At 40.5% G+C, this 13533-nt stretch overlaps 1 protein-coding gene across 14 annotated transcripts in view; it reads right to left on the bottom strand.

Moving 5' to 3' along the window:
* Positions 1-4770: 4770 nt before the first annotated feature.
* Positions 4771-13533, bottom strand: part of DLG2 (discs large MAGUK scaffold protein 2) — a 2071189-nt gene continuing 2062426 nt past the window's right edge. For 12 of the 14 annotated variants that reach the window (XM_059930672.1, XM_059930680.1, XM_059930673.1 and 9 more), the window contains 3 exons: positions 11759-11868; positions 6695-6786; positions 4771-4958 (listed from right to left, as the gene is read on the bottom strand). In XM_059930672.1, the coding sequence (XP_059786655.1) occupies positions 4852-4958; positions 6695-6786; positions 11759-11868 (309 nt within the window). In that variant the 3' untranslated portion in view covers positions 4771-4851. Of the gene's footprint in view, positions 4959-6665; positions 6787-11758; positions 11869-13533 lie in introns of those variants that run through there. The other 2 variants (XM_059930674.1, XM_059930679.1) reach the window with 2 other exon arrangements.

The raw sequence follows: 13533 nt of genomic DNA, 5'->3' as shown, positions 1-13533 counted from the left end.
TAGAAATGAATGATTCTATTCTTCGTGAAATAAGACAAATTATGCTTTGGGAGAAAATAATTTGCTATCAAGTATAAAATGTTTTAATATTTATATCTTATAATAAAACCATGACATGTTTATAAACACTCTATCAAGCATTTTTACAATGGGGCCACCGCTGACAACTGGAAACGCAATAAATATGCAAAGACACACTGAGTATGAAATATACATCTTGATTTTATAATCGTGTGTGCTTTATTTTTTACACAAATGGAATGGAAGTGTCGAATATTTACACTTAACAGGAGTGTAAGCTGTGCAGTGTCTCTGTAAACTCCAGCCCAGGCAAGGAGTATGTTTCCCTCCCTCCCATGCGGCACTACAGCTCGATGGAGACGCATCCTGTCAGAGAGAAGCACAAAACTGTCATATCGAAAGGATCTCACGCATACAGCCTGGTGCACTCAGAAGTTAAGACACATTTAGGAAACACAGATTCAAAAAGGAGAGAAAAGTTTGCCATCTCATGTCAACCTTGTCATTTGGTTGTCTGTCGTCATGAGTTGCTAGGGAGCTTCTGTATTCTATCTTTTAGATGACCTTTGTCTAAATCATTCACCTGTCTTAGCTTATCCTCAGCTGCTACAAGAAACTGCACAGCTGTACAAGAAATGATTTCTGAAGCACAGTTTTCAGTGAGGAAGGATATTTACAGACTAAAGTGTGTGTGTGGGTTTCCATCCACATTCATTTGTACCCAATGTAGTATGTGTATACATGATAGACATACCACATATACCATACATACAGAGAAGTAAAATGTATATCCACAGAATTCTGTAGGGAGTCCTCTTTCAAATCAGTTGTCATAGGAGGTACTCCACATACTCTAAGGGAAATGTCCCCTTTTGTCCTCTTAGGAGTGACAGATTACTATGATAAACTTAGGAACTAGCCTGAGTCTTTGACTTAAATATTTTTGTAGGAATTTAGGCAGGACCAAGACAGGAAAAAAGAGATGTAATTTCACCAGCAAGTCCATTCAATCTCACCAGAGCAGTCACCAGCTGAAAAGCAGAGGGAGCTTCACGTGAAAATAGGAAAAAGAAAGCTTATGAATGGAGAAAAAGTCTCTCTCTCCAAACCAAGGTGATGGCATGGCTTCCATGAGAAGGAAGAGGTTTGGTGTCAGAATAATTGCTGGGGCCAGAGTCTGCCTTTATTGAAAGGAAGTGTCCTCAGAGCCGTGGGATGGTGCTGGGAGTGGGCTCACTTTGGACCAGGCTTCAGGCAGAGAGGCGCCCAGGTGCCGGCAGGGCCCAGAGCACGTGCATCATCACTGCCAGGGCAGCGGTGCAGGCTGGCTCAGTGAGGCGTGATGGAGCTGGTTCCAGTGCAGGACCTCATTCACGCTCAGCTTTGCTTTCTGGGCTGCCTAGGTGAAACGGTGACCCAAAGAATTTGTGTCATTAGTCCAGTGTATGGACTTGCTGTCTGAATCAGCCATGAGCCCTTATAGGACAGAAATACTAAGGAGTGGGTTATGGGAGAGGAGATGATCAGAGATGTGAGATGAGAAAGGACAGGGAAGGTGGAGAAAGAGGAACAAGAGGAAGGGGAGAGACTGAGACTAAAGGAGAGATAGACAAAGAGATTGGGGATCAAAGGGGAGGGAGTAAAGAAGGAATGCAGGAGAAAGCCAACAACTCAGAGAAGATGGGATGGAAGGATAAAAGGGGAGGTATACAAAAGACAGCTGGAATGAGACAGAACTAGGAGGAGAAGAGCAGAGGGAAAGAATGAGAAGAAAAAAGAGGCAAGAGCCATAGGAGTGGGGAGCTTTTCCCTGGCTCGGGAGTCCTGAAGGGCTGGCAGTAGGATCTAAGACAGCTCACAGGCACCTGAGTGCAGGCTTCGTAAAGATGGGTGCACTCAACAGAGCCAACCCAAAAGCTTAGAGCTGGGAGAAAAAGCCTGCAAAGAAGTGGCCAACAAATCCTGTGGGAGGAGAGCAAAAAAACAAATGCCCCTGCAATTAGCTGACAAATGGGATTTTGATTTTGGTAAAGCTGAGACCCCCGTGGTGCTACACATTGTACCAGAGCATGAAAAATAGCACCAGTGACACGATCTGGCACTTTTCCGAAAGGGCCCAGCATGTGAAGGTGACGTTGCGCCCCCAGCAAGCCTTCAGATTGGAGAGAGCTCTCGACAAAGTTTGCAGTGTTAGCACCAGTCTGGCCCCAGGCTCCAAGTGCATTTGCACCAGTTGTAATCTGGGTAACTTTCATGCCATTTCCACACAAGTCGTCAGATTTGCTGCAAAACACACTGGTTCACTGGAGCCGTAGAGACCTCAACATTGGGAAGCGCAAGACAACACAACAAATGGAGGTGTAAATTCTACAGGAAAAGACCCTCTCACCAATTGGCTTGGTGATTCTTCAAGCAAATATATATGTATATATATATTTATATAAATCTACATAAAAAAATCAGTGCAAATGCCAATTCTAATCAGAAGCATCTACACTAGGAAAATAAATAATTATATTACTACAAAACCAAGGGTTGGTGGTTCAATTTGATTGTACTCAGCCACAGCAATACTTAATATTAAATGGAAAGCACATCACATGACCCGTGGAAACATCTATTCATTAATGACAGTCCTTTAAATAAATGGTTGCATGCTTAGTTGAGAAACCAAAGAAGTTATCATGGTGGCCTAAAAGTAGAGCTGGGATCAGGAATGGCATTCTGGTGGCAGAAAACTTCTGGGAGCAAGATTGATGAAAGCAGGCCTTGACCTGAAACTGGCGAATTGCAGACATGGACACATTTTTGACATTTTGAGCACTCCAAGAAGTCTTGGGAAATTTAACTTTCATCAGAGGGAAAAATGCACTGCTAGCCCTTCCATTGGTAAAGGTAGCCTCAAGACTATAGGTAGATGCATGATTTTGCATTTTTGTGTTTGTTTTGGTGACTGCAGCCAGGCAGACAGTGGTATTTTAGTGTAAGACGAATAATGCTTGCTTTTGGAAAGAGACCCTCATTCTGAGCTCTGATGTTCTTACTGTGAAGAAGCCCCATCACTGCTGATGGCTGTCTCTTGCTCTCCCATCCCAGCCTGCATGCTGGTTTGCTGCACAGTGTGGCAGAATCCCTGCCAGGTCTGGATGTACCCCAGAGATAAGGCGATGGGGCTTAGTTTGGGCATGTATACAACCCAGAGTTGAGTAGTTATTGAGATCACTGAAAAGTCTCTCTCTAAACACCCTGGGCACAAGCAATGCTGATGTCACCATTGGCTCTAAAGTGGGATATAGGCTTCGGGAGGTTTCTTTTTATAAATCATCATTATTATAATTGCTAAAAAATAAACTTGGTCCAGGTGCAGCCCCCAAGAAAGGCAGTTCAGTTGGTTGAGCTCAAAGTCATTAATGGTCTTTCCTGATGGTTCTATCTCTTTGTCCGGTACACAGAAACAAGAGTCTGCACCCCTCACCCCCCGCAACCAGATGCTTCCCTTCTCTCTCTCTTCCTCAGAGAAATAGTGCATCTTGGGACAGATCTCTCCATGGCTCTATACCTTCTCTGGCTATTACAAAACCCTCAGTTACTTGTGAAACAGACAAAAAAAAAAGTCCTAATTATTCATGATGGCCAAAATACTAAGTGATCCTTTAAGAACTGTATGTAAGTTAACTAGGAACAACATTATTCAACTATTTGCATGGCAGGCCCAGGTTGTTTAACAAGAGAAAAGCAAAAGCAAAAACTTCCCTTTACATCATTTGCATGAGTTTGTCTCTGAAAGCCATCAGCTTAAAAAAATGCATTAACCAAATGTCCTCCAAAAATATTCATGAGGGTAACTCATTAAGGGATGTGCTCCATGGGAGTGTATCACTAATGTGGAAGGGAGATCATGGGAGGTAAGTGAGGGAGAAGTCTTTGTCAGGCTTCAGAAGGAACTCAGATGCTCTCAGTGGATCATTGGCAACAAAAGGGAGAGTGCAGCTTTCTGTTCTTGAATTGGATCATCTGCGGATAGTGCATACATTTAGTCTTTCAATTAATTAATCTTTACAAAATATTTCACAAAACTTCTTTAACCTATAGAAATTCATTTCTATACATTTAATATATTTTTATTATATAAATTATTCTCATCTTTAGTGCCTTCTTTAAGTTTATAAATGGCAAAATAGACGATAAACAATCATAAAGCTAACCCCAGGTGGAATCCCCTCCTCTCAGTGAGGTCAGTCCTCCACACACTCGCAAATTTTATGAAATGCTCGTCTTTGCAGATGCCAGGAAAAGAAACTACACACTTATCCTTCCCTGATATTATGCCATCTCCAAAGGGACTCCTTTTTTTTTCCTTCGTTCTTTCTTTTGCTTGTTAAGAAATCAAAGGAGGTGCATAGTTATAAAATTCGAAGTGTACCAATTACAGATGTGGGTAATGGGAAGGTTGGTGAAGTTCAAGTGCTGGCAACTTTTCTTTAAAGCAAAAAACACAGGGAGCTCAGCAGCTAAATCAGCTCTGGACATCTGCTGGGTGAGGAGGCTGCCCATCTCTTGGGCACAAAGCCCGTCAGAGGTTCGTCCCTACCCCTGGCACTCTGAGCAAACCAAAGCCTTCCCGCGTACTGCAATGTCTTTTCTGTCCCACCCTTTGGCCCCTCCTTCTCCTTCATGGCTTCACACAGTTTGTGTTGTACATTCATAAGAATTCACATTGACTGCAAAAACATAAATGCAACAGAAACATAAAAGCCTCCAAGTAGTATATTATATATATTTTGTTCTTCTAAATGCTCTTCTGTCATTGTTGGAGGTGCAGTGGCTAATTTATAACTTCTCCTTTGAGGGAATCCAGATGAAAGGCCCAGATTGCTCTTCAATAACAAGCTTGCATTGGTTATAGATATCTTCTAAGGTGTCACCTTGGACAATAGCTAGAACAAAAGCAAACACACTGGAGTTAGGAATCACTCGCTGGCTGGTGAAGAACAACCATCAATCACGCAGCAGAAGCTCAAATAGTGACAGACAAACTCATCAGGAAGCTTAATATTACTTTTTATTAGTAAGAAAAAGCAGAAATTCACTTAAGCAAAGTCACAACAATGATTTTAAAAAATCCTTACAAGGCATGTCCTAGATTGGTAATAAATGCACCATGGTCTTCCTACTTTCTACATGTCGCTCTGCAGTTCTGCATAATGAATCACTCATTTATTTAAATTTTATGGGTGTGTACTCTGGGCCAGGCACTGAGCTAAGCATTGACCAATTTTCAGATTGAGAGCTCCCTGTTATCAAAGAGAGCCAGACTTATATTCTCCGTACTGTACTTATTTTGTAAGGGGCAGAAATTCAAATATTTTAGACACAGAGGAAATAATAAAGATTTTAGAAGAAACTTTAGTTAATCTCCTCAACCCCCAAAACCTTTAAAAGAAAACCCCATTCATTCTCCAAGTAATCTGGTAAATTGAGATTTTACCTTACAGGGCTGTTTGTAGTGAGAACACCTTATGGGCAACTAGTAAAAAACATAAAAATAGGAGGAAACAAACAAACTGTGTATTACCTAAAACACCAAGTCACTTACAGTAGATTTAAATACATTTTATTATCTCCTTTGAACAGCAGCTATCTTGTAGATAGATATCCCAAACACATCAGTACTATCCATATGACACTAGGGCTTAAAAATAAATTGTGACTGAAACATGGTTTAGATCTGCACAAACAATCCTCAGAATGTATTGATTATGATATTTTATTCCTGAATATAAACCACTGGTCAAAATGTACATTATTTTGATTTAAAAGAACATCTTGCATGTTCTTTTACGATGAAACATAACTCATATCTTTGTTATTAACCAAAATTTTACTTAAGATTTACCCAATTCAACATATTTGCAAACTGCTAAGCCCATGGCATTTTCATATTCTGAATGAAAGAAAAAAGAAAACACCAAACTTCATGCAAGGTAACTCAGGAGGAAAGTTCTTGTTTTTAAACCATCAGTGGTAAGGCAAATTCCATAAAGTTTGATTGCTCTTTGGATTTGATCAGTGTTTCATGAAAGCATGTTAAGGATAAAGAACTCAGGACGTGATACCCAGGACAAAATATCCCCCCAAATTCATGTTTCCAAGGAAATATTTAAAAAGAAAAAAAAAGTTTTGCATTGAGACTTGACATGGAATTAATTGAAACACAGGAAGTGTTTCAACATTTTCTTCAAGTGCTGCTAATGGGGAGACAGACCCATAGGTCCCTGAAGCAGAGGACAGAGGCCCTGGGCTTGCTTCCCAAGAGTAACTGCTTTGGACGGTACACATTTTGAGCCTTAAAAGTTTCTTTTTCAAATTTTCTGATGATCTCAGGGAAAGAAGCTGAATGAGGTATTAATGCTTAAAATCTCCTTAATAGCAGGAGATAGCTCAGTGGCATTTGCCACTCATGGTTTCGGGTAGGGCCAGTGGGAACCTGGAAGCTGAATCCAGAGAAGAAAGAAACCAGAGTTTTGGATGAAATGGGAGAAGTAGAAGGAAATAAGGGGTTTTTAGCAGGAACGTCTTAGGGCTCAGGTACACCAGGCCGAGAGCCCTCTCTATGCCAAATGTCAGACAATTTATCTCCTTTCTCACAGCACAGATGTAAATGAAGTTTTACCTGTAAAATATTCTCCAAATTCTTGTTCTAGCTTAATTGCACGGTCATAGGTTTTCTTGGCTTGTTCCTCTGTTAAACGCTTATTCATCTCCCTGGGAAAATGAGAGTTTGCTATCAGAACACAAAGGGAACATACCAAATCCTGAAAAACTACAATGCATGGCAAAAATGAGTCCTGCAGGAAGCCTAGTGTAATCTTACAGCAGCCTCCTGGTCCTCATCGGGACGCCTCTTTGCTGGAATATTTTCAGCCACAAGGACTCCCTCCCAGGGGGCTCACTCTCTCGGAGGGCAGTCTCTTGGTCCCACGTGGGACTGAAGCAGAATCTGTCCTGTCATGATTTCCAGTCACTGGTTCTGTCCTCTGCAGCCCCGCAGAGTAGGACTGAACCTCTTTCCTCCATGTCAGGCCCTCGGGTCTTTAAGTCAAGTGCTGATGTGTCCCTCGAGGCTTCCGCTCTTCCAGAAAAAACTGTCCCGCTTCCTTCATCTATTCTCTCATTGGATATAATTTCCAAATCCTAACCTTCCTGGCCACCTTTCCTTAGACTTTGTTCTCATCTATCTCAACCTCTTTTAAACATGGGATGTAGAATTGAACGCAATCTTCTGGGGTGGCCAGAGGGAGGAGAGGAGAGGAGATGGAGAGAAGGGAAGACACATCACAGCCTTTCGGAGCTCATTATATCTAAGAGAACAAGACTTGACTGTTCTCAGGTCCTGACCTCGCAGAAAGCTTTGATCTCTCGACTCTCCCATCCTCCCCAAGGGCTGCTGTTCATCTTCAATGTGGGCAGGAGACACGTGGAGTGGAGAAAGAGACAGTGCTTCCAACGAATGATAGAAAATGTGACAGGCCCCTCAGGCGTGTGTATCTTTCAGGCCGAAGAAGCATTCTGTAGCTTGCGCAGCTCAACTTCTGCAAACGGTGAGGCATGCCTATAGCAACAAGAGCCCTGAACTTCCTCTGTTTTTATAATCAATGGAATTTCAAGGAGCTGCTAAAGATGGCTTGAATTAAAGATACAGAGAGAATGGAACAATCAAAAGCGCTGGGACCAAAATATTTTCAAACAGACTCTAAGCAAGTCATATCAAATAGTGAGCCAGAGAGAGGAGCTTGGCAAGAAGGAATCTCCGATGCTTATTTTGTTTATTTTTGTTCGGATAGAAGAACGGGCTGTAAAGGAATTATGCTGGGCATTCTCTGTCCTTCTTTCTGTTAGTCTGTCAACCACTGGTGTATCATTTAACTGTATGTTAGTGCTGCTTAATCAATCGTAAGATTATTTAAATTCAATCTAGTCTCAAGGACAAATTGAGGAGGGAGGAAAAGGGAGAATAACCTAATCTATTGGTTCCCAACCAGTGTCAGCTTTATCCTCCCATGTCCTCTAGGTGTTAACATTTTTTGCCAACCAAACTGTACTTATTAAGTAAGAATTATTTTATCTTCCCAGTTTTTCTTAATCAAAGATTGACAATCATTGCCTCTGATCATCATAAGAATACCAGTGTGACTGCACTGACAAAAGTTCAGCCAAGAGCAAAGACAGTTTGGTTGGTCCATCGGGATGCATCACAGGTGCAGGTAGAATTTTGAAGGCATTGCTGCCTTAGCATGTCACTTTAGGAAGCCAGACATCTGGGTCTGGAGCATGTAGTCTCAGGTTAATTCCTTTTTCAGAGCAAGTAACTGAGGTCAGAAGTAGTAAAGGGACTTGCCTAAGGTAAAAGAGTGGATTTGATGTAAGAACTCAAAGTTTTGGGTTTTTTTTTTTGAAACCAGTTTTTAGTGAAATAGACTTTCCAGTATACCAAGACTTTCTTTCAAAAGAGGCCCTTATTTAGAAAAACACAAACAAAACTGAAGTCTGACACTAACACAATTCTGGACTTGATGTTGATGGCTGCAATACACAGAAGTGGGAGTTTCCTGAAGTCTTGTTGTTGAAATCAACTCATCTTCAACTGAGGGATGGTATCTATAATTCTCTTCCTAAACAGCACTAGCCCTAGAAGCTTTGAGTGGCTGTCACTCTTGGGTGGCAGGAGATGCTGGGCTAAACCAAGGTATCTTCTCACAGAAAGAAAGTGTTTTGCTCCAGATGTCAAGAAATCATGTAGTTCTGCATCTTCTTTGACTTCCCTGGCCCATACTGGGTCTGTCTTCTCTGAATTCCCTTTGCATTTATTGTAGCAATACTGAATTTAGGATTTTATCCTCTAATACATGAACTTGTTTTGTCTCCCTGCCCAATCTGCTAGTTCTTTGAGGGCGGAGACCATGGCTTGTTCACTAGCATGTGGCATGGAGCTGAGTCAACACTTAACATATTGAATGAATAAGTGAATGAAGAAATGAATCAATGAATGACTGGAGAGCTAGACAAACATAATTATGATACAGCTGAAGACAGAAGTAAACACAGGCCATCATGGGAGCAAGAAGGTAAAAGCAGATTGGGGTGGAAGCGTGGAGGGCCACAGGAAAGCTTCTTATTGCCATGGGATGGGGGTGGGGAATAGAAGTCACATGGCGGCACAATGTAAACAGACACCTCTTTCATACACGCCCTTGATTTTATGCTCCTCTGAAGAGTCAGCTACGTATGTGCTAGTAAGTGCTGTGGTTTGATGTGGATGAGGCACTTGAGAATAATGTGTGTGATGATGTATCAGTGCCTAAATGTGACAGCTGCCATGCTTTTGTTCCAGGTGACCTAGCATTCACCCCTCCCTGAGGAATGGGCAATTCATGCCAGCTTTGCTCCTGAAGTAAAACCCTCAGAAAAAGAGTGAGCTAGAAAGTAAGCATCTAGCATTTCCTAATAAGATCACATTGGTTTGAATGTCACCGTTACGGCACTAAGCATATGGCTGCAGCAAATGATGTCAGAGTCACTGTCTCATTGCGGAGTCCAGCCTTCAGCAGGTTTAATTTTCCTTGCTGATACGTGGCCGTGACAGGGCCCTAAGGCAAAACTAAATAAGTCATCTCATAGTTGTGGAAAGCAGTAGACCTTCTCCTACTGGGCACCAGATGGGAACATCCCCCAGTGTCGCCCTGAACCAAACGCGCAGCTGCTGCTTCTCCCTCAGGCCTCCCTTCCCTGGGAAGCCACTTACCCCACTGCGTGTTTATCATGTGAAAACTTATTTTTCTATTTCTGAAACAGGCCTTTAAGATGCTGTTCCCAGGAGGTGGGGGCCATACTTCTATTCTTCTTATTAATGTTAGCAGTACTAATAATATTTATGAGGCCCTTCTCAGATTATAAATCACTTTTACGCAAGGAAATTTGTGGTTGCTTAATTCACTTTGCTCAAGGCCCAACACAGTAGCTTACATGAGGAGGAATTTAATATGTACCATTAGGGATAATACTATCAACAACCATTATTTTATCTTCAACACATAGTTTTCCACAGTGCTAGCTGTGGGCAAAGCTCTTTATGATATAATTTAATACCTAAATTCATGGGGCAGAAGGTACTAAGAGTGACCTCCTGACTTTATTTTTTCATCCTGGTAAGAACCTTTGTCCATCTTTTATTTATGGGAGTCTATTCTGCTTTTAAGATATAGCTCTGGCAATTTCCCTAGAGATCGACTATGTATTTAACTTAATTCTCTTAGACTGCAATTCCAGCTACCGTCGCTTCTTCCTTCTAGAGAGGGCGCCGAATAATTGGTCGATATCCTATACAAGTAACTGCTTTCTCCCCTGGGATGAATGATTTCATTTTCTTTGGTCTTTCCATAAACACTGTTTTCCAGTACTTTGTGGTTCACTTCTGAACCCTGTCAAATGCTCTAATGTCTTGAGGCCCAGATGGAGGCATATTTGGGCAAAGCTCTTACAATGGACACACTGGTGTCACCTCTTGTGGCCTCTTGGGAATGGCACTGTTTACATGGTTTGTAATGATAAAAGTTTTATTCCTCTTACAATAAAGTAACTTGAAATCTTTTATAGTAATAATAGCTACCATTTAGTGAGTGCTTATTATATGCCAAAGACCATATGGAGAACTCTACATTCAAGATGCTGTTTAACCTTGACACTAGCTCTGTGAGGTCTGCATCATCAATGTGCTTAGTTTAGAGGTGAGGAACTAAATCTTACAGATGTCAAGCAAATTGCCTGAGCTCTCACATAACTGAACAAGTGGCAAAGGAAAGAACCAAACTTAGCCTGATTAATTTTCAAGTCCCTGATCTCAGCCTTTTTGCTCTGCTACTTTTATGGCTACTGCAGCGTCACTTTTGTATGAGAGTGGTCTACAAAATAATGCCACCAATTTCTATCAAATTGGCACAAAAAATACTGTTACTTTACAGCCAGACCATGAATATCTGCCCATTTTGTTTACTGAATTTTGCAGGAAGATATTTCACACGTTCTCTTAAAGATAAAAAGAACCAAAAAATCCAAGTCATGCATTTTCCCCTTGTTTATAAATGTGCACAGGTCTGGAGCTATTGGTTAAGTTTGTAGATGTTTTACTGCCAGGCCACTAAGAAAACTCCCTATTAAGGATAGTGGTCTACATAACATGAGGTTTTAATTAAGGAACATGAGAATTCTATGCTATAACAACGTGAAATGCCAATGGAAAGAGTCTAAAATATTGTTTGCTCCCTCTATGAAAACCCACACATTTAAAAAAATTTACTAGTGGAATTGCTCTCAAAAGAGATAATTGAAAGATGATTGCATCCTATCATTTGGAAAGCAAAGCAAGATAAAACAAAAACAAACCAAACCAACCTACCTTCAAAACAGCAAGACAAAATGAAAATATCACACACACAAAAACAACTTGTGAAATGAAAATAAAAATCAAGAAACATTAGTGAAGACATTTTAAGGAATTATTGACATTATGTCTCTAGTGGTTCAAAAGAACTTTCACCTATCATTAAAAAAGGGAATTCTTAAAAAAAAATCAACAATGGCAGTTCCCATTTGTAAGCATTTATGACAAAGAGCTCTTAACAATTTGCTCTGTCGTACGGAACAGGGGGCTGGATGAAGGCCGCCACTGTCCTCCACTTACATCAGAGGTTCCAGAGACTTGGGTTTAATGAAGATGGCAATGGGATAGAGCTGGGCAACTTGTAACCGCTTGATAGCATTTCCTGATACGTCAAGTATACAGTGTTTGCCCTGGAAGAAAGAGAAGAAAAATACGGAGTTAATCCAGGAAGAATGATCATAATCAAACCAAAAGAAAAAAAAAAAGTAATATGTTTTAGAGGGAGGTAAAGGATACTGGATTTCAAATTTTGAAAAAGAATCACTGCAAAGCATAAACAAAAGTTGATATACATGGTCATAACCAAATGTTTGCAATAATTTATATTTCTTACTCCTTTACTAAGTGTCTGCCACTGGGATAGATATTTTACTTGTGTTATCTCAGATAACTTTATTTCCTTAAATAAATACCTGATGCTTTGCACAAGGAAGCTGTGTAGCCATATGTAATATGACTGAGTCCACTCTCATGAAACGCTCATAAACCATCTCTGAAAACAACTGCCAAAAAGAAATTCCCAAATTGTCAAAGAAGAAATTCCCTACCTATGAGGTACATATTATCAACTGCATTTTACAGAAGAAAAGACTAAGGCTTAAAAATACTAACTTGCCCAAAGTCTCAAACCCAAGTCTTATTGGTTGGAATAAATAGACACCTTATTGTCTCACCCTGACCAAAGATAAATCTGGAAGAATGGTAATCATGTGAGTTTAGAACAATCCCATAAACATTTGCTGAGTGTTTATATGTATCCTGCCTTCGATATGCTCAGTCTAGTATAAAGCAAGGACAGACACAAAGAGTTACCTTAAATACTTTATCTTAAATGCTGAGAGATAGGCTTGCATAGTGTCTGTAAATATCTTGTTTCTTAACAAATAAAAACCCTATTACACTATAGCACACCTCATTTAACTTGGTTTCCACTGCAATGAGTGCTCAGAGCAAGGAGCTGCTTTATAAAGTATTTCTGGAAAAACAGACACATTTGCCTCACATCATATTCTGCCTCTTGGAGGGAAATGGCTTCATTATCCCGAGGCTAAAGAGCTTTACAAAAGAAGAGAAAAAGCATACTATGCAAATAGAAACAGTCCTAAATCAATAAAAGGGGATAAAAACTCATCCATAATATCCATGTAAAAATGAAGAGAGTCCAGTGAGTACTTGAGCTTTTATAGGAGAAACACACTAAGACGGCTCAAGCCTTTATCACTTAAATAAATTCCAAGTTTGCTATCTGTGAAATGCAGCAGTTATACAAAATGTCTAAATGCAGTTTGATTATTCACTGGCCAGAACAGTTTGAGATAACAAAGGTTGTGTCTACGAGAAAAGATGCCATTATCTGGGAAGCTGATTCGAAACAGTATGATATAGCTCAAAGAAGCCAACTTTCCAGAGAGAAGACAGCAGACCCACCTTCTTACTGTATTCTCAGACAGACAGGAACGTTTCTTGTTTAATCTTTTTAACCAATACATTAAAAGGGAAAAGGTTGTGTCAAATCAAATCAATCCAACAAATATTACTGATATAACAAATATGACTGCCTCTTCACTCTTTTTTTTCTTCTATGAAATTGGTTCTCTGTGTTCATAGGAGATTGGGATCTTTCTTTAGGCAGATCTTAAAGGTACACTGAAGTGCTTTCCTATCCTATTCTCTCTTGAACATTCTTCTCATTTCCACGCCCTTGAAATTATCAGGAGGAGGGGAATCACAGCATCTACACCTCCTCTGAGTTAAAATATCTGCCAGCAACAGGCCAGGCAGTCCTCCCCATCTGT

Source organism: Balaenoptera ricei, chromosome 8, assembly GCF_028023285.1.
Source record: "Balaenoptera ricei isolate mBalRic1 chromosome 8, mBalRic1.hap2, whole genome shotgun sequence".
NCBI lineage: Eukaryota > Metazoa > Chordata > Mammalia > Artiodactyla > Balaenopteridae > Balaenoptera > Balaenoptera ricei.
The sequence above is the reverse complement of the archived record's forward strand: the minus strand, read 5'-3'. Positions and strand labels throughout refer to the sequence as shown.